The sequence below is a fragment of the Pollachius pollachius genome (genome assembly GCF_949987615.1).
Source record: "Pollachius pollachius genome assembly, chromosome: 11".
NCBI lineage: Eukaryota > Metazoa > Chordata > Actinopteri > Gadiformes > Gadidae > Pollachius > Pollachius pollachius.
Window position 1 is genome coordinate 23,505,327 of NC_136944.1, and position 20,175 is coordinate 23,525,501.

Sequence of the window (20,175 nt, forward strand, 5' to 3'; positions counted from 1 at the left end):
AGATGCAAGATAAAACAGAAACATTGTTGTTATCCGAGTCTTTTTCCAAATAAATACAGCTTCATAACGAATGTGGAATATTTACATATCTATTATAATTGTTATTACTTTGACGTCCATTTTTTTTTTTGATTATTTTTATTATTATGATACGACGGCTCACAGAAACCTCCATCCGGTCTCTTTCCGCCCATGCGCGTAGCCCCGCCCTGCCGCTACGTTCCATTTTGTGTCCAGCAGGACGAGCCGGGAATCGAACCGGGAACTCTATGGACCCAGGGCGTGCGGGTGATGCCTAAAACGTAAAGCGCACCACATTAATAATAAGAATAATGCACAGAAGAGTGGAGCTGCAGAACCCAGCCGCCAACAGCCTCCCCACCACGCAGAGAGACAGCTAATGCTAACCGCTAATGCTACCTAGCGAGCTAAGCTAGCCACCGGAGCTCCGCTGCTAGCCTTTCAGCCAGTGACCAGCCTCGGCGGAGCTAGAGGAGAACGTCCGGGACAGAGAGCCACGACGCCGGTCTTGAGCAGCGGGCTATGAGGAGGACGGCGGACTGCTGAGTGCTAACGGCTCTTTTTACCTACCGGAGCGCAGGCACAAAACGCCGCGGTAAGGCTAGCTGCTGACAGGCTAGTTGCTATCACGCTAGCAGCTAACATGCTAGCTTTTGACAGGATAGCTGCTAACAGGCTAGTTGATCTAGCTGACAGTAGATACTGGTTCTCTTTGGATGTTGTGTCGCCCACACTACAATAACAATAGTGAATGAACAACGTGTATAGCCCTGTACATAGATACATGCAGGCATACATACATACACACACGCATATATACATACACTGTGTGTCTGGTCATGTAAGTATGAATACTGCAGTTTAGTGGTAGTAGTAATTACTGAATGTACTACTATTGTAGGAGTAGAATGACAGAATATTAAAGTATAGTATAGTTCACTAAATAGTACAGTAAAATATAACTTAATACCACAGTATAGGATATGACTGAACGCTACAGTACCATAGGAGAATCATCAATACTATGGTGGTATTAACATGACTGAATACTGCAGTACCGTTGTAGGATATGACTGAATAGTACAGTTGGTAGTAATATTTTAATATCTGAAGTCTGATAGCAGACAGGCTCAGGGTAAAGGGGGTGTTCCCCTTGTTTTAGACTAATCATGTTGCTGGAGATGGATCTGTAAGCAGGTCATTGGTGGATATACACACGGCCAGCACTAGTTCACTAAGATAGTGTCTGTAGAGGTTTGGCTCCATGTAGACCGCTAAGGAACACACTCATCAACTCCTCCTGACAGCTTCACCCACTAAACGTGAACAGGTTTTCTTCGCTACAATATATTTTTATTTTTTATTTTTATTACAAAACAGGAAACAAGGCGTAGCTCCGCCCCTTGAAGTCCTGGCTCCGCCCAGAGGTTCTGCTAGAACAAGATGTGCTGGATCCTAGATTAGAAATACTATGACTGAGTACCACAGTACCTTGGGAGGAAATGATGCTACAGTCCAATAGTGGTTGTAGTGGTATGAATGGATACTGCAGCAGTATGACTTAGTGATACTGTTGTCATAGTAGTACTAGAAGCAGCAGTAAGAATAATGCAGGAGGAGTAGTAGTACTAGTAACAGCAATATTGACTGAATACTACAGTCCAGATGTAAACGATACTGCCGTTGTAGTATAATGCTCCATCTCCAACGGGGCTCCATCCCCTAGATGTGATTCTGAAGCTCCAATATCTTTTTTAACCTTGACCTTATTTTAAAATCTTTTTCTAGCGTGCCAGTCAACTAGGCCGCTATCCTGTACCCTTTCCTATCATATATACAATACCCTCTTCCCTATCAATATAGAACCAACACCCTCGATCAATATAGAACCAACACCCTCTCCATCAATATAGAACCAACACCCTCGATCAATATAGAACCAACACTCTCATCAATATAGAACCAACACCCTCGATCAATATAGAACCAACACGCTCTCATCAATATAGAACCAACACCCTCGATCAATATAGAACCAACACTCTCATCAATATAGAACCAACACCCTCGATCAATATAGAACCAACACGCTCTCATCAATATAGAACCAACACTCTCTCCATCAATATAGAACCAACACCCTCGATCAATATAGAACCAACACCCTCGATCAATATAGAACCAACACTCTCTCATCAATATAGAACCAACACCCTCTCATCAATATAGAACCAACACTCTCAATATAGAACCAACACCCTCTCCATCAATATAGAACCAACACCCTCTCCATCAATATAGAGCCAACACCCTCGATCAATATAGAACCAACACCCTCTCCATCAATATAGAACCAACACGCTCTCATCAATATAGAACCAACACCCTCTCCATGAACATAGAACCAACACCTTCTCTGTAAATTTAGAACCAACCCCCTATTTGTAAACATAGAACCAATACCCTCTCTATCAATATATATAACTAACACTCTGGTCCCCGTGTGTCTCTCTCTGCCTCCTTCTCTCCCCTTATGTCTCTTGTCCCTGTTGGTCTCTATCTGCCTCCCTGTCTCCCCTTATGTCACCTTCCCTGTGTGTGTCTCTCTCTCCCTCCCTGTCACCTCCTATGTCTCTCGTCCCTCTGTCTCTCTCTCCATCCCTGTCTCCCCTTATGTCTCTCATCCCTGTGTCTCTCTCCCTCCCTCCCTGTCTCCCTCTATGTCTCTCGTCCCCGTGTGTGTCTCTCTCCCCGACCCTGTGGCTCTCTCCTCTGTCTCTCACCCAGGCCCTGGCCATGCCCTCGAGTGTCCGGGCCGGCAGTCTGAAGGACCCTGATGTGGCGGAGCTCTTCTACCGAGAGGACCCTGAGAAGCTGTTCGCCGACCTGCGGGAGATCGGCCATGGCAGCTTCGGAGCCGTCTACTTTGTGAGTTCATCTTATACCACAGGACTGATGGCTCAGACGCCCAGTGATAGACCGAGGCCCACTGACCCCCTGGAGGGGGTCTGGTCCCGGGGGGGTCTGGTCTGGAGGCCCCTGGAGGGGGTCTGGTCCGGGGGGCTGGTCCTGGTCCAGTTCTAACGTTCTGTGGGTCTCACGTCTTCTTGCCTCCTCAGGCCCGCGACATCCGCAACAATGAGGTGGTGGCCATCAAGAAGATGTCCTACAGCGGCAAGCAGACCAACGAGGTACAGCATGGGGGGGACAATGGGTGGACGGGGTGGAGGTGTAGAGGGGATGGTGTGGAGGTGGGCAGGGTGGGGCTGGAGTTGGGAAGGGTGGAGGTGTGACTGTGTTGCTGTGCCTCCAGAAATGGCAGGACATCATCAAGGAGGTCAAGTTCCTTCAGAAGCTGAGACACCCCAACACCATCGAATACCGAGGATGTTACCTCCGGGAGCACACCGCATGGGTGAGTTCGTCCGTCTGTCGGTCGGTCCGTCTGTCCGTCTGTCCGTCTGTCTGGCTGTCTGTCTGTGGGTTGACTAGAAAGGAGGCGGGGTTGAGGAACTATTCACTCATCAAAGTTTCTTCCGTCTCCAGCTGGTGATGGAGTATTGCTTAGGATCGGCCTCGGACCTCCTGGAAGGTACGGACTCCATTATCAATCTATTCTCTCGATACTCGCTCTAGTGTCTCTAGTGTTGGCCTCTACTGTCTCAATACTGTCTCTAGTGCCTCTAGTGTTGGCCTCTACTGTCTCAATACTGTCTCTAGTGCCTCTAGTGTTGGCCTCTACTGTCTCAATACTGGCTCTAGTGTCCTAGTGTTAGTCTCTACTGCCTCAATACTGCCTCTAGTGTCTCTAGTGTTGGCCTCTACTGTCTCAATACTGGCTCTAGTGTCCTAGTGTTAGTCTCTACTGTCTCAATACTGCCTCTAGCGTCTCTAGTGTCGGCCTCTAGTGTCGGCCTCTAGTGTCGGTTTCTTGTGTCGGTCTCTTGTGTCGGTCTCTAGTGTCGGTCTCTAGTGTGTGAAGTATTCGCCAGGTCTGGTGTTTCTATGAACGCGTTGTTTTCTCTCAGTCCACAAGAAGCCTCTGCAGGAGATGGAGATAGCAGCCATTACCCATGGTGCACTGCAGGGGCTGGCCTACCTCCACTCACACAACATGATCCACAGGTGAGACTTAGAACATTAGACTAATGTTTAATCAATCGATGAGGCTGGTTCAACCCTTTACACCGCCTGGTTTAACCCTGCTGACACAGCAAGGTGGGGCGTATAATTCCTGATCCGTGGTGGTTGTGGGTTCCATTCCCTGCAGGGACGTGAAGGCAGGAAACATTCTGCTGACGGAGCCGGGGCTGGTGAAGCTTGGAGACTTTGGCTCCGCCTCCATCGTGGCTCCAGCCAACTCCTTCGTTGGCACCCCCTACTGGTGAGACCTCGAACTACACGGAGACGTTATTAATGAGGACGTCGTGATACATAGTTCTCACTGTGTGTGTGTGTATGTGTGTGTGTGTGTGTGTGTGTGTGTGTGTGTGTTTGTGTGTCAGGATGGCTCCCGAGGTGATTCTGGCGATGGACGAAGGGCAGTACGACGGCAAGGTGGATGTGTGGTCGCTGGGCATTACCTGCATAGAGCTAGGTAAGCTAATGCTAGCTACTTAGAGCTGGGAAAGCTAATGCTAGATACATAGAGCTAGGTAAGCTAATGCTAGCTGCATAGAGCTGGGTAAGCTAATGCTACCTGCTTAGAGCTGGGTAAGCTAATGCTACCTGCATAGAGCTGGGTAAGCTAATGCTAGCTGCATAGAGCTGGGTAAGCTAATGCTAGCTACATAGCGCTAGGTAAGCTAATGCTTGCTCTGGGTAAGCTAATGCTAGCTACTTAGAGCTGGGAAAGCTAATGCTAGCTACATAAAGCTAGGTAAGCTAATGCTAGCTGCATAACGTTAACAAAGCTAGGTGTGCTAAGACTAATGGTATAGAGCTTGGTAAGCTGATGCTATGTGTGTGTGTGTGTGTAGCGGAGAGGAAGCCTCCGCTGTTCAACATGAACGCCATGAGCGCGTTGTACCACATCGCCCAGAACGAGAGCCCGGTCCTGAGCTCCAACCACTGGTGAGGAGAACTGTCTGTCAATCTATTGCTCTGTCTGTCTGTCTGTCTCTCTCTCTGACCGTCCGTCTCTCTTTTGTTATCTCTTTCTCTCTGTCTTTCTGTCTCTCTGTCTGTCTCTCTCTCTTTTTGTCCGTTTCTCTTTTGGTATGTCTGTCTGTCTGTCTCTCTCACTGTCTGTCTGTCTCTCGGTCCATCTATAATGTATGACAACATGTTGGAACCGTAGACTGTAAAGTCCTACAGACGGAGCATCTGTGACATAAGTTTACTAGGGCTGGGTAAAATCAATGCACTGCAATTTATTTGTTCTCGATTCAATTTCGATTCAGATTTTTTTTGAAATCGATTATTTCCACAAAAAAAAAGAAGCATACTCAGTCGTTAATCTAGAAGCGAGTATGCCTAAATGTACATGCCCTTTTACATTTGTCCATGTTATGATTATTACTTTTATGCTGCAAGTTTATGGAGCCAGTATACTGCCATAATTCAAACTTGAAAAAAAAAGTTACAAAGGCTTCTAAGTCTGGGTTTGAAAACTCAACACCTTGTAAAAAAGGTTTTGCAACACTGAAAAAAAAGATTATAGCCTGAAAAAAAAATTAAAACATCTGCAAACATGATTTTGTGTTCTATTTTATCTTCTTCATCATTTTCACCGACACATTTTCAAAGTTTAAAAAATGTCACCAGCGCATTTGCAGAGTTTCAAATCTGGCACTGTTCTAACAGTGTATTTCATTGTTTCCCGGTTTTGAAAACTTGTAAATGGGATTCTGCAAACAGGTGTTCATACATTGAAAAATAAGTTTTGAAAGGTTTAATATTTATTTTTAAAAACTTGTAAAGGTGGAAATTTACACCATTGCAATGTATTTTTTCAGAACTGACTTTTCAGCACTGACTTTTCAGAGATTTGACCACACAGGCGCAAGCTTTTGAGTCACGTGATTATTGGCAGTGTTCTGTCGCGCATTCGTTTTGAAACTCCCTGACAGTCAAAGGTCTGAAATCGTTGATCTGCAAAAAGATAAAAAAAAAACGATCTGCAAAAAAAATCGTTCCTGGGGGCGGGACCATTTGGCTCTAAACCTATTGGTCGCTCTCTGCTGACGTACATTCCAATCACATGTGCCGTTGACCGGGCTGTGCGTGATTGACAGTGCTCTGCCGATGACAAGAATAACAAGCGACCTGCGCGGTTGATTTTGTTTTCTATTTTCTGGAACCATGGCTGGGTACGGAACCTACGGAACCCGTAAAGGGACATGGGATAAAAAAAAAAAATTAACGTATCTGGTACGCACGAGAAAGTATCTGGTACGCACGAGAAAGTATCTGGTACGCACGAGAAAGTATCTGGTACGCACGAGAAAGTATCTGGTACGCACGAGAAAGTATGTTGTGCGCACGAGAAAGTATCGTACGCATATCACTGGCAGTGTGGGTGGGTGGGTGTGTGTATTTTAAATGTGAATAAGTGCAAATGTAAATCTATAGTTTATTTTAATAAAGAATTTATTGTTCAGCATGATGCAGTCTAGTGATTTGGGGTTACGTCTGTGAAGTGTCCCTACCAAAGCTGAGACCAAACTTACACCCATGGAATAAATTACCCTGCCTGTCAAGAATCGGTGGCCGCTTCATTCCGACCATATTCCGACCTAAAAGTCACACTAACCATCTCGTAGTTGGAGGCAAGAGAGTATACGCGCTCCAATAGTGTGAGATAAAAATATAGCACATTAATTTGAATGATTTTAGCTTGTGTGTGCACGTGACCGCGATAAATCACACACAAGCTAAAATCATTCAAATGAATGAGCTTTATTTTTATCTCAAATTATTGGATCACATATACTCTACTCCAACTACGAGATGGTTAGTTACACTTTCCTGCTGTCGGCTCCCAGACCGAGCAGCAAAGGGGAGACGTTCCCTCCAGGGCCGATGCTCTCTCGGGGGCAACACCCTTCACTTTGACCGACAGTGGGTCTGCTTATAGGTCGGAATATGGTTGGAATGAAGCGGCCAGCGATTCTTGACAGGCTGGGTACTTTATTCTTACACAAAACTGGACTCGTTCATTACTTCACTAAACTGACACGCACGCTATCGCTCGCTCGTCCACCACACACACACACTCACACACACACACACGCACACGCACACACAATGCCAGTGGTATGCGCACGATACTTTCTCGTGCGCACCAGTTACTTTCTCGTGCACACCAGATACTTTCTTGTGCTCACGAGAAACGTTTAATTTTTATTTATTTTCCCCGGTGTCCCTTTACGGGTTCCGTATCTTGTCATCGGCAGAGCACTGTCAATCACGCACAGCCCGGTCAATGGCACATGTGATTGGAATGTACTGAATGTCAGCAGAGAGCAACCAATAAGTTTAGAGCCAAATGGTCCCGCCCCCAGGAATGTTTTTTTCTTCCTTTTTGCAGATCAAAGATTTCAGACCTTTGACTGTCAGGAGTTTCAAAACGAATGCGCGACAGAACACTGCCAATAATCACGTGACTCAAAGCTTGCGCCTGTGTGGTCACATCTCTGAAAAGTCAGTGCTGAAAAGTCAGTTCTGACAAAAAGACATTGCAATGGTAAATTTACACCTTTTACAAGTTTTTAAAAATAAATATTAAACCTTTCAAAACTTATTTCTCAATGTACTAACACCTGTTTGCAGAATATCATTTACAAGGTTTCAAAACCGGGAAACAATGAAATACACTGTTAGAACAGTGCCAGATTTGAAACTCTGCAAATGCGCTGGTGGCATTTTTTTTAACTTTGAAAATGGGTTGGTGAAAATGATGAAGAAGATAAAATAGAACAAAAAATCAGGTTTGCAGATGTTTTAATTCTTTTTTCAGGCTATAATCTCTTTTTTCAGTGTTGCAAAACCTTTTTTACAAGGTGTTGAGTTTTCAAACCCAGACTTACAAGCCTTTGAAACTTTTTTTTTCAGGTTTCAATTATGGCAGGATACTGGCTCCATACAAGTTCAGCTCAGGAACAATACTATACAATGGTGTATTCCCCTTTTGCTAGTTAAAGCACAATGAAATCGTGAATTCATTTTGAAATGGTTAATTCTAAATAATATTTTGGTATGTTTTTCATCTGCACGTATTATTGAATCGTAATCGAAGCAATTGGATCAATATCAAATCGAATCGATATCGAATCAAGACCTAAAGTATCGAATTCAATTGAATTGTGAGGTACCTGGCAATACCCAGCCCTAAAGTTTACACGCAGCTTACAGGTTGTAGATTTCCATGTGGGCAACAATTTTTTTAACCAGCAGTTGGACGCGACCATATTTGACACGTTGAGTGCAGGACTTGAATGTCGGGCAGGCAGCAGTCTCACCCTGAGCTTCACAAACAGACGCCATAGTCTGGGTAGAATTTAGTGGAAGTATTTGTCTAATGAGTTGTAATGTGTTTATTTTGACAGGTCTGATTATTTGCGTAACTTTGTCGACTCCTGCCTGCAGAAGATTCCCCAGGACAGACCGACCTCTGATATCCTGCTGAATGTAAAACACACACCCTGAGACACACACACACACACACACACAGACACACACACACACACACACACACACACACACACACACACACACACACACACAGACACACACACAGACACACACACAGACACAGACACACACACACACACAGACACACACACAGACAGATAGACACACACACAGACAGATAAACACACATACAGAGACACATACACACACACACACAGAGACAAACACACACACAGAGACACACACAGACACAGAGACACACACAGACACAGAGACACACACACAGAGACACACACACACACACACACACACACACGGAGCAGTGGATAAAGACACCCCCTCCTCTGTCCTCCAGCACCGCTTCCTGTGCAGGGAGCGCCCGGTCACCGTGGTGATGGACCTGATCGCACGCACCAAGGAGGCGGTGCGGGAGCTGGACAACCTGCAGTACCGCAAGATGAAGAAGATCCTCTTCCAGGAGGCGCACAACAACGGGCCGACGCCGGAGGGGGCGGAGGACGAGGAGGTGAGGAGGAGGAGGAGAGGTGGAGGTGGAGGAGAGGTGGAGGAGAGGTAGAGGGTGGAGGAGATGAGGTGGGAGGAGAGGATGAAGGAGGAGGAGTTGAGGAGGAAGGAGGGAGATGAGGAGGTGAGGAGGAGATGAGGACAAGGAGGTGAGGAGGAGGGGGAGGAGATGAGGAGGTAGGAAGGAGGAGGGGATGAAGGAGGACGAGGAGGGGATGAAGGAGGTGGAGGAGATGAGGAGGGAGGAGATAGAAAGGAGGTGAGGAGGAGGGGATGAAGGAGGTGGAGGAGATGAGGAAGGAGGAGGAGGAGGAAGGAGGTGAAGGAGATGAGGACAGAGAGGGAGGAGGATTCTCTGAAATGTGGCCTTACCTAGAGGCCAGAGCTTTAGAGAACTTGGAAACAGAAGGAGGCTCATAACATTATAATTATTACAAGTACACATTGTGAAGGGTAGTATGTACTAATGTGTAGTGTATATTAATGTTTAGGAGGCCGAGCAGTACTTGTTGCGGACCGGGACGGTGAACAGTCTGGAGAGCTCCCAGTCTGTTCCCAGCATGTCCATCAGCGCCAGCTCCCAGAGCAGCTCGGTCACCAGTCTGGCCGACGCCTCCGACCACAGCGACGAGATGGCCATGATGGGGGAGGGAGAGCACACCGTCACCTCCAACAGCTCCGTCATTCACCGGCCCTCTGTACGTACTACACACTCTACACACTCTACACACTCTACACAACATCAGTCATGATAACCTGTCTCTCTCTCATGATAACATGTCTCTCTCAGGGTCATGATAACCTGTCTCTCTGATAACCTGTCTCTCTCTCAGGGTCATGATGCCATGTCTCTCTGATAACCTGTCTCTGATAACCCGTCTCTCTCTCAGGGTCATGATAACATCTATGACGACCCCTACCAGCCTGAGATGGACCAGCCGCTGGCTCCGTCGGCCGGGCGGCGCCGGGCGTACTACCGCAACAGAGACCACTTCGCCACCATCCGCACCGCCTCCCTGGTGAGACACTGACCGCCACTATGACCTCATCGTGAGAGAACGAAGAGCTATGACGTCATGATGGAACGAGGAACTATGATCTCATCATGTTGGAATGAGGAGCTATGATGTCATCGTGATAAAACGAGCAGTATGATGTCATCATGATAGAACGAAGAGCTATGACGTCATCGTGATAGAACGAAGAGCTATGATGTCATCGTGATAGAACGAAGAGCTATGATGTCATCGTGATAGAACGAAGAGCTATGATGTCATCGTGATAGTACGAGGAGCTATGATGTCATCGTGATAGAACGAGGAGCTATGATGTCATCGTGATAGAACGAGGAGCTATGATGTCATCGTGATAGAACGAGGAACTATGATTTAATCATGATGGAATGAGGACCTCGATCTAATCATGTTGGATACATATAAAAACCAATGACATCATGGTTCTGACTGTCCTCTCTCTGGTCCTCAGGTGACTCGTCAGATCCAGGAACACGAGCAGGGCTCTGCACTGAGGGAGCAGATGTCAGGGTAGGAAACACACGCACACGCACACAAACACACACACACACACACCTGTGTTTCGATGTGCATGAGTCTGACCCCTTGACCTTTTGACCCCTGCAGGTACAAGCGCATGCGGCGGCAGCACCAGAAGCAGCTGATGGGTCTGGAGAACAAGCTGAGGTCTGAGATGGACGAGCACCAGCTGAGGCTGGACAAGGAGCTGGAGGGGCAGAGGGGGAGCTTCTCTGGAGAGGGGGACAAGCTGACCAAGAAGCACCACGCCATCCTGGACAAGGAGGTGAGGGGCAGGGGACACGAGACGAAGCACCCCCCGGGTGTCGGCAGCGAGAGGGAAAGAGGCTTAGACCATACGAATCGTAACAGCTCAGAGGGAAAGGCCTATATCTGAGCCGTAGAAGGGGTCCCTGGCTCCAACACAGAGTTAGCCCCTGGACTAACATGTAGGAACTGTTGAGGGTTGGGGGGGGAAGACGCAAGTGGAAGAGGTGACCTGGCGTAGAGGTGACCTGGCGTAGAGGTGACCTGGTGTATCATGTATGCGTGTGGTATCATCTCCAGATGAAGGCGGCGCTGGCGGAGGAGAAGAAGTTCCAGCAGCACATCCTGACCCAGCAGAAGAAGGAGCTCACCAGCCTGCTGGAGGCCCAGAAGAGACAGTACCGCCAGCGCAAGGACCAGCTCAAAGAGGTACTAACCTTAACCTTAACTAGCACACCTTAACCTTAACCAACAAGAAGAGACCAGCTCAAAGAGGTGCACACACTAACTAACCAGGACCAGATCAAGAGCTCTGCTAACCAGAGCCCCCTCCAGGAGCAGACCATAGCCTCTGTATTGTGTGTCTAACGTGACTCCCTCTCCCCAGGAGCTGAACGAGAACCAGTCCACGCCGAAGCGGGAGAAGCAGGAGTGGCTGGTGCGGCAGAAGGAGTGCATGCAGCAGATGCAGGCGGAGGAGGAGGCGGGCCTGCTGCGGCGGCAGCGGCAGTACTACGAGCTGCAGTGCCGCCAGTACAAGAGGAAGATGCTGCTGGCGCGGCACAACCTGGAGCAGGACCTGCTCAGAGAGGTACCGCATGTTACTGCCTGGAGAACCTCGTAGAGGTACCTCATGTTAGTGCCTGGAGAACCTTGTAGAGGTGCCTCATGTTAGTGCCTGGAGAACCTCGTAGAGGTACCTCATGTTACTGCCTGGAGAACCTCGTAGAGGTACCTCATGTTACTGCCTAGAGAACCTCGTAGAGGTACCTCATGTTACTGCCTGGAGAACCTCGTAGAGGTACCTCATGTTAGTGCCTGGAGAACCTCGTAGAGGTACCTCATGTTACTGCCTGGAGAACCTCGTAGAGGTACCTCATGTTAGTGCCTGGAGAACCTCGTAGAGGTACCTCATGTTACTGCCTGGAGAACCTCGTAGAGGTACCTCATGTTACTGCCTAGAGAACCTCGTAGAGGTACCTCATGTTACTGCCTGGAGAACCCCGTAGAGGTACTGCACAACTAGCGCCTGGAGAACCTAGTAAAGGTACCTCACGTTACTGCCTTGAGAACCTCATAGAGGTACCGCACGTTACTGCCTTGAGAACCTCGCAGAGGTACCTCATTTTACTGCCTGGAGAACCTTCTAGAGTAAAGGGACAGCCTGGATAACCTGTTGGATCTAGGTGTACAGAGTAGAGGTTCTGGGTGTGTAGAGAGTAGAGGTTCTGGGTGTGTAGAGAGTAGAGGTTCTGGGTGTGTAGAGAGTAGAGGTTCTGGGTGTGTAGAGAGTAGAGGTTCTAGTTGTGTACATAGTAGAGGTTCTAGTTGTATAGCGTAGAGGTTCTAGGTGTTTAGAGAGTAGAGGTACGAGGTGTAGAGGTTCTAGGTGTGTAGAGGTTCTAGGTGTTTAGAGAGTAGAGGTTCTAGGTGTAGAGGTTCTTGGTGTGTAGAGGTTCTAGGTGTGTATAGAGTAGAGGTTCTAGGTGTGTAGAGATTCTAGGTGTGTAGAGGTTCTAGGTGTTTAGAGGTTCTAGGTGTTTAGAGAGTAGAGGTTCTAGGTGTAGAGGTTCTAGGCGTTTAGAGAGTAGAGGTTCTAGGTGTAGAGGTTCTAGGTGTGTAGAGGTTCTAGGTGTGTATAGAGTAGAGGTTCTAGGTGTGTAGAGGTTCTAGGTGTGTAGAGGTTCTAGGTGTTTAGAGGTTCTAGGTGTTTAGAGAGTAGAGGTTCTAGGTGTAGAGGTTCTAGGCGTTTAGAGAGTAGAGGTTCTAGGTGTAGAGGTTCTAGGTGTGTAGAGGTTCTAGGTGTGTATAGAGTAGAGGTTCTAGGTGTGTAGAGGTTCTAGGTGTTTAGAGGTTCTGGGTGTGTAGAGGTTCTAGGTGTTTAGAGAGTAGAGGTTCTAGGTGTAGAGGTTCTAGGCGTTTAGAGAGTAGAGGTTCTAGGTGTAGAGGTTCTAGGCGTTTAGAGAGTAGAGGTTCTAGGTGTAGAGGTTCTAGGTGTTTAGAGGTTCTGGGTGTGTAGAGGTTCTAGGCATTTAGAGAGTAGAGGTTCTAGGTGTAGAGGTTCTAGGCGTTTAGAGAGTAGAGGTTCTAGGTGTAGAGGTTCTAGGTGTTTAGAGGTTCTGGGTGTGTAGAGGTTCTAGGCATTTAGAGAGTAGAGGTTCTAGGTGTTTAGAGAGTAGAGGTTCTAGGTGTTTAGAGGTTCTGGGTGTGTAGAGGTTCTAGGCGTTTAGAGAGTAGAGGTTCTAGGTGTTTAGAGAGTAGAGGTTCTAGGTGTTTAGAGAGTAGAGGTTCTAGGTGTAGAGGTTCTAGGCGTTTAGAGAGTAGAGGTTCTAGGTGTAGAGGTTCTAGGCGTTTAGAGAGTAGAGGTTCTAGGTGTAGAGGTTCTAGGTGTTTAGAGGTTCTGGGTGTGTAGAGGTTCTAGGCATTTAGAGAGTAGAGGTTCTAGGTGTTTAGAGAGTAGAGGTTCTAGGTGTAGAGGTTCTAGGCGTTTAGAGAGTAGAGGTTCTAGGTGTAGAGGTTCTAGGCGTTTAGAGAGTAGAGGTTCTAGGTGTAGAGGTTCTAGGTGTTTAGAGGTTCTGGGTGTGTAGAGGTTCTAGGCGTTTAGAGAGTAGAGGTTCTAGGTGTTTAGAGAGTAGAGGTTCTAGGTGTAGAGGTTCTAGGTGTAGAGGTTCTAGGTGTCTAAAGGTCCATGATGCCCCCCCCCCCCTCCAGGACCTGAACAAGAAGCAGACGCTGAAGGACCTGGAGTGCGCCATGCTGCTGCGGCACCACGAGTCCACCCAGGAGCTGGAGTTCCGGCAGCTGGGTCTGGTGCAGCGCACGCGGGCGGAGCTGATCCGCACGCAGCACCAGACGGAGCTCACCAACCAGATGGAGTACAACAAGCGGCGGGAGCAGGAGCTGCGGCAGAAGCACGCCGTGGAGGTCCGGCAGCAGCCCAAGAGCCTGAAGGTAGGAGGGGGCGGAGCTCATCACCGTGACCCCATCATGACCCCATCATGACCCCATCATGACCCCATCATGACCTCATCATGACCTCCCCATGACCTCATCATGACCTCATCATGACCTCCCCGTGACCTCATCATGACCTCATCATGACCTCATCATGACCTCCCCGTGACCTCATCATGACCTCATCATGACCTTCCCATGACAACTTCATGACCTCATCATGACCACAGCATGACCTCATCATGACCACAGCATGACCCCATCATGACCCCATCATGACCCCATCATGACCTCATCATGACCTCCCCATGACCTCATCATGACCACAGCATGACCTCATCATGACCTCATCATGACCTCCCCGTGACCTCATCATGACCTCATCATGACCTTCCCATGACAACTTCATGACCTCATCATGACCACATCATGACCTCATCATGACCCCATCATGACCTCCCCATGACCTCCGGTTCCCCCCCCCCTCCAGACCAAGGAGCTGCAGATCAAGCGTCAGTTCCAGGACACGTGTAAGATCCAGACGCGGCAGTACAAGGCCCTGAGGAACCACCTGCTGGAGACCACGCCCAAGGCCGACCACAAGGCGGTGCTCAAGAGGCTGAAGGAGGAGCAGACCCGCAAGCTGGCCATCCTGGCGGAGCAGTACGACCACTCCATCAACGACATGCTCTCCACGCAGGCTGTGAGTAAGGCAAGCTACCCCGCGCACCACCACACCGGCACTCCCTGTACCACACCACCACCACGCACTGCTCCACCCCCCACCACACCGGCACTCCCTGTACCACACCACCACCAGGCACTGCTCCACCACACCGGCACTCCCTGTACCACACCACCACCAGGCACTGCTCCACCACACCGGCACTCCCTGTACCACACCACCACCACGCACTGCTCCACCACACCGGCACTCCCTGTACCACACCACCACCAGGCACTGCTCCACCCCCCACCATACCGGCACTCCCTGTACCACAACACCACCACGCACTGCTCCACCCCCCACCACACCGGCACTCCCTGTACCACATCACCACCACGCACTGCTCCACCCCCCACCACACCGGCACTCCCTGTACCACATCACCACCACGCACTGCTCCACCCCCCACCACACCGGCACTCCCTGTACCACACCACCACGCACTGCTCCACCCATCCACCCACCACCACACTACCACACCCTGCACCACCACACCGGCCACGCTGACCACACCAACCACGCCCTGCAACACCACCCAACCAGGCCCTGCCACGACCACGCCCTGCACCGCAAAACTCACCCACGTCCTGCACCACGCCAAACCACATCTCCCACTCCCAACCACATCCACCACTCCCAAACACATCCACCACTCCCAACCACATCCACCACTCCCAACCACATCCACCACTCCCAACCACATCCACCACTCCCAAACACATCCACCACTCCCAACCACATCCACCACTCCCAAACACATCCACCACTCCCAACCACATCCACCACTCCCAACCACATCCACCACTCCCAAACACATCCACCACTCCCAACCACATCCACCACTCCCAACCACATCCACCACTCCCAACCACATCCACCACTCCCAACCACATCCAGCCACACCCAACCCGCGAACCAGCACATCAAAACAACCCTCCACACCACCAGCTGTGGCTCCAGCCTATCGGGAGTGCTCAGCTGAAGATACATCGAGTCTGGGTCTGTGTCCACAGCTGCGATTGGACGAGAGCCAGGAGGCGGAGTACCAGGTGCTGCGCATGCAGCTGCAGCAGGAGCTGGAGCTGCTGAACGCCTACCAGAGCAAGATCAAGATGCACAGCGACTCGCAGCACGACCGCGAGGCCAAGGACCTGGAGCAGAGGGTGTCCATCCGCCGGGCGCTGCTGGAGCAGAGGGTGAGGTCACAGGGCACCCAGAGTGGCTCATTGTGGAGGGGGTAGACAGTAGAGACACAGGTCAGTAGGGTAGGGGTTAGACAGTAGAGACACAGGTCAGTGAGGTGGGGGTTAGACAGTAGAGATACAGGTCGGTGAGGTGGGGGTTAGACAGTAGAGATACAGGTCAGTGAGGTGGGGGTTAGACAGTAAAGAGACAGGTCAGTGAGGTGGGGGTTAGGCAGTAGAGACACAGGTCAGTGAGGTGGGGGTTAGACAGTAGAGACACAGGTCAGTGAGGTGGGGGTTAGACAGTAGAGATACAGGTCAGTGAGGTGGGGGTTAGACAGTAGAGATACAGGTCAGTGAGGTGGGGGTTAGACAGTAGAGACACAGGTCAGTGAGGTGGGGGTTAGACAGTAGAGATACAGGTCAGTGAGGTGGGGGTTAGGCAGTAAAGAGACAGGTCAGTGAGGTGGGGGTTAGACAGTAGAGATACAGGTCAGTGAGGTGGGGGTTAGACAGTAAAGAGACAGGTCAGTGAGGTGGGGGTTAGACAGTAGAGATACAGGTCAGTGAGGTGGGGGTTAGGCAGTAGAGACACAGGTCAGTGAGGTGGGGGTTAGACAGTAGAGACACAGGTCAGTGAGGTGGGGGTTAGACAGTAGAGATACAGGTCAGTGAGGTGGGGGTTAGACAGTAGAGATACAGGTCAGTGAGGTGGGGGTTAGACAGTAGAGACACAGGTCAGTGAGGTGGGGGTTAGGCAGTAGAGACACAGGTCAGTGAGGTGGGGGTTAGGCAGTAGAGACACAGGTCGGTGAGGTGGGGGTTAGGCGGTGTCTGACGGTGCGGTGTCCCCAGATCGAGGAGGAGATGCTGTCCCTGCAGAACGAGCGCTCGGAGCGGATCCGCACCCTGCTGGAGCGGCAGGCCCACGAGATGGAGGCCTTCGACTCGGAGAGCATGCGGCTGGGCTTCAGCAGCATGGCTCTGTCGGGGCCGCAGGGCGAGGCCTTCAGCCAGGGCTACCCCACGCCCCCCCCCGGGGGCTCCTCCGCCTGGCCCTCCCGCCCCGTCCCTCGCTCCGGGAGCCACTGGAGCCACGGGGCCCACGGCCCCGGGGGGCCCGTCCCCGCCTGGCGGAGCGGCGTAGGGGGCGGGTTCAGCCGGGCGGAGTCGGTCAGCTCCTCCCACGGGCTTGGCCGCGACAGCGAGCTCAGCCTGGGCAGCAGAGCTCACCCTTCGTCGTCCTCTTCCTCGCACCACCACCAACACCACCACCACCACCACCAGCAGCAGCAGCAGCAGCAGCAGCAGCACCACCAGCAGCACTACCTCCCCCAACACTACCAGCACCACCAGAGCACCCCCCAGCTGTACCGCGACCTCGACCGCGACCCCCACCCTCACCGAGACCCCAGGGAACACCGGGACCCCCACCTCCACCCCCACCGGGACCCCAGAGACCACCGCGAGGCCCGGGAGAGGGAGAGGAGCAGGGCCCACTACTCCCACCTCCTCTCCACCCACGCCTCCGCCCAATCACTGGCTCTCCTCCCTCCTCCTCCCCCTCCACCGCCCATCTCCCTCTCCTCCTCCTCCCCGCCCTCCTCCGCCTCCTCGTCGTCCTCCTCCCAGGGGGGTTACGGGGGCCTGGGGCTCCGGGGCCTCAGGAACAGCCCCCAGCCTCTGAGGAGGACCGCCTCGGGGGGCCCCGCCGGAGGGGGAGGTGGGGGGAGCGACGGAGGGCTCAGCAGGAGCACCTCTGTCACCTCCCACATCTCCAACGGCTCCCACCTCTCCTACTCCTAACCCCACCTCCCTCCTGCTCCTAACCCCACCTCCCTCCTCCTCCTAACCCCACCCCCCTCCTCCTCCTAACCCCTCCTGCTCCTCCTAACCCCACCCCCCTCCTGCTCCTCCTAACCCCACCCCCTCCTCCTCCTAACCCCACCTCCCTCCTCCTCCTAACCCCACCCCCCTCCTGCTCCTAACCCCACCTCTCCTGCTCCTAACCCCACCTCCCTCCTCCCTCCCCCTCCTCCTCCTCCCCCTCCTCCTCCCCCCCTCCTCCTCCTCTGGGGGGACATTTTAACCACTGTTATCTGAGAACGTTCCAGAGCTATAGACTAGAGCTGCAGTAGAACCCGTGTTAGTAGGACTGTTTTAGATCCAGTCGACCTCCATCCTCTATAGAATGTCCTTAGGGCCCTTGAGGCCTCCTCTAGGTCCTCCTCTCCCAGGGAACGCTCTGCAGCGAGGAGAGAGGAGGTGATGAGAGGAGACCAGGACTGTTTAGACCGTGTAACTATGTAAATAAGGGAGGAGACGTTTCTACTGCTCAATGCAGCCGTGAGGTCACTGATGACATCACGGAGGTGTTCGGCCGTGAGGTCACTGATGACATCACGGAGGTGTCTGGCCGTGAGGTCACTGATGACATCACGGAGGTGTCTGGCCGTGAGGTCACTGATGACATCACGGAGGTGTTGCACAATGGGTGGGCGTGTCCAGGACTTTCCAGAGAGGCGACTCTTGGACCAGCGAGGCACCCACGTTAAATAGCATTAAATAGTAATACTTTACTAGTACTACCCTAGTACTAGTAATCCTCATTACTAGTAAGAATCATTATTAATTACCAGTAGTACTACTCCGCAGCAGCAGTACTACCGGTATGAATCGTTTATTCGTAGTATTTTTTACTAGAGGGCGTTGAAGCAATGTTACTGTGAGGCACAAACAGTTTTTACCTTCTGACTAATGTTGCTTTATTTTTTAAGGAAGACTAAAAGGTGGGGCTTGACCCCTGAGTGGGTGTGGCCATGGCCACGGGGTGGGTGTGGTCACGGGGAGGGCGTGGCCTTGTGAAGAACAGTATTAACATTTGGACTGGAACTGTCCTCTGTTGGGTGCCATCTTTGTTTTTATTCTTTTAATTTTGTAATTTTTTTTATTGTTGTGAACGATCTCCGCCACCGATAGCGTTTGAGAAGCGGTTGCTATGGAGATGACGTTGGGGAGCATCCCATGGCTGTTACTATAGATCTTCAGGAACATACTGTGGCTGTTGCTACGGAAACGTTCAGGAGCGTCCCGTGGCCGCGGCCATGGACGGATTGGGGAGCGTCAAGTCGGTATTTCAATTTTGCACAGTGGCGCCCCCAGTCCTCTACCCGTTGTCACGGGAGACAGATTCATGTTTGGCGTTGTCATGACTACCTCATCTGCACGGATGGAGGAGAATGAGTTGACACCTGGACCCTCCCCCCCCCCCCCGTCTTCAGCCATGATCCACTCTCACTGCCAACTCCTCCCTCCCGCTCCCATTTGTCGGCCCGGTCAGCTGACGTCCAGCCCGGGCGTCATGGCGACGGGGGACGTCTTTAGATGTACAGAAACGTAAAAAAAATACTTTTGGAGAAAATAAAAGAGGAAGTGCATTGATTTGTCCTGACTGTTGATTCTGCTTTAAAGAGCCGTGATGTCACCGCTGTGCTGTAAATATTGAAAATAAGACCTTAAATTAGAGAACATCGATTTACCCCCGACAGATCTAGAGTAAGGGAGAAAAGAACCGCGCTCTACAGACCTAGAGGAAGATAACATAACTTAAAGGGGACATCTCATACCACCAGGTGTGAGTGTGATTAGCCATTACAAGCCGTTTTCAAAATGTGCAGCATTGTGACATCACAGGTGGGCGTGTCCACCTAGATGTGTGACGGATAGATGGACACGCCAACCTGTGATGTCACAATGCTGCACATTTTCAAACCTGCTTGTAATGGCTGATCACACTCACACCTGGTGGTATGATATGCCCCTTTTAAAGCTATTTCTGAACATCAGTCACATTAAGGTGATCAGAATAAGTGATCATCTTGATCAAGGAGGAGTCTACTCGGTGTCTAATAAGACAACGTGCAGGCCAACTGTGGTTAAGGTACCTGTACACCAGATAAGATAAGATTGTACTGTATAACTGTTCAACGTGGGGGACAGAGTTTAGCAGAGCCATATAGCCTCGATGGCTCTGAAGTAGAGCGCCTGGAAGGTGCAGCTCAGTCATAAACGAGGTGAGTTTCAGTCCTAAGGTGAGACCCGACGGACAGGA

General features: G+C 50.7%; 1 protein-coding gene across 2 annotated transcripts; it reads left to right on the forward strand.

The window, feature by feature from the left end:
• Positions 1-225: 225 nt before the first annotated feature.
• LOC307082606 (serine/threonine-protein kinase TAO2-like) lies at positions 226-19,501 on the forward strand. Of its 2 annotated transcripts, none has more exons than XM_079746223.1 (21): positions 226-616; positions 2,809-2,949; positions 3,141-3,212; positions 3,335-3,436; positions 3,568-3,613; positions 4,050-4,146; positions 4,292-4,405; positions 4,527-4,618; positions 5,001-5,094; positions 8,571-8,652; positions 9,011-9,181; positions 9,672-9,878; positions 10,071-10,199; positions 10,666-10,724; positions 10,821-10,998; positions 11,280-11,408; positions 11,587-11,790; positions 13,911-14,150; positions 14,644-14,865; positions 15,894-16,076; positions 16,920-19,501. In XM_079746223.1, exons 2-21 carry the CDS (start codon positions 2,818-2,820, stop codon positions 17,868-17,870), a joined length of 3,504 nt encoding a protein of 1,167 aa, XP_079602349.1. In that variant the 5' UTR covers positions 226-616; positions 2,809-2,817; the 3' UTR covers positions 17,871-19,501. The 2 variants fall into 2 exon arrangements, with proteins under 2 accessions (XP_079602349.1, XP_079602350.1); XM_079746224.1 differs by having other exon boundaries at positions 14,644-14,856.
• The last annotated feature ends 674 nt before the right edge of the window (positions 19,502-20,175 follow it).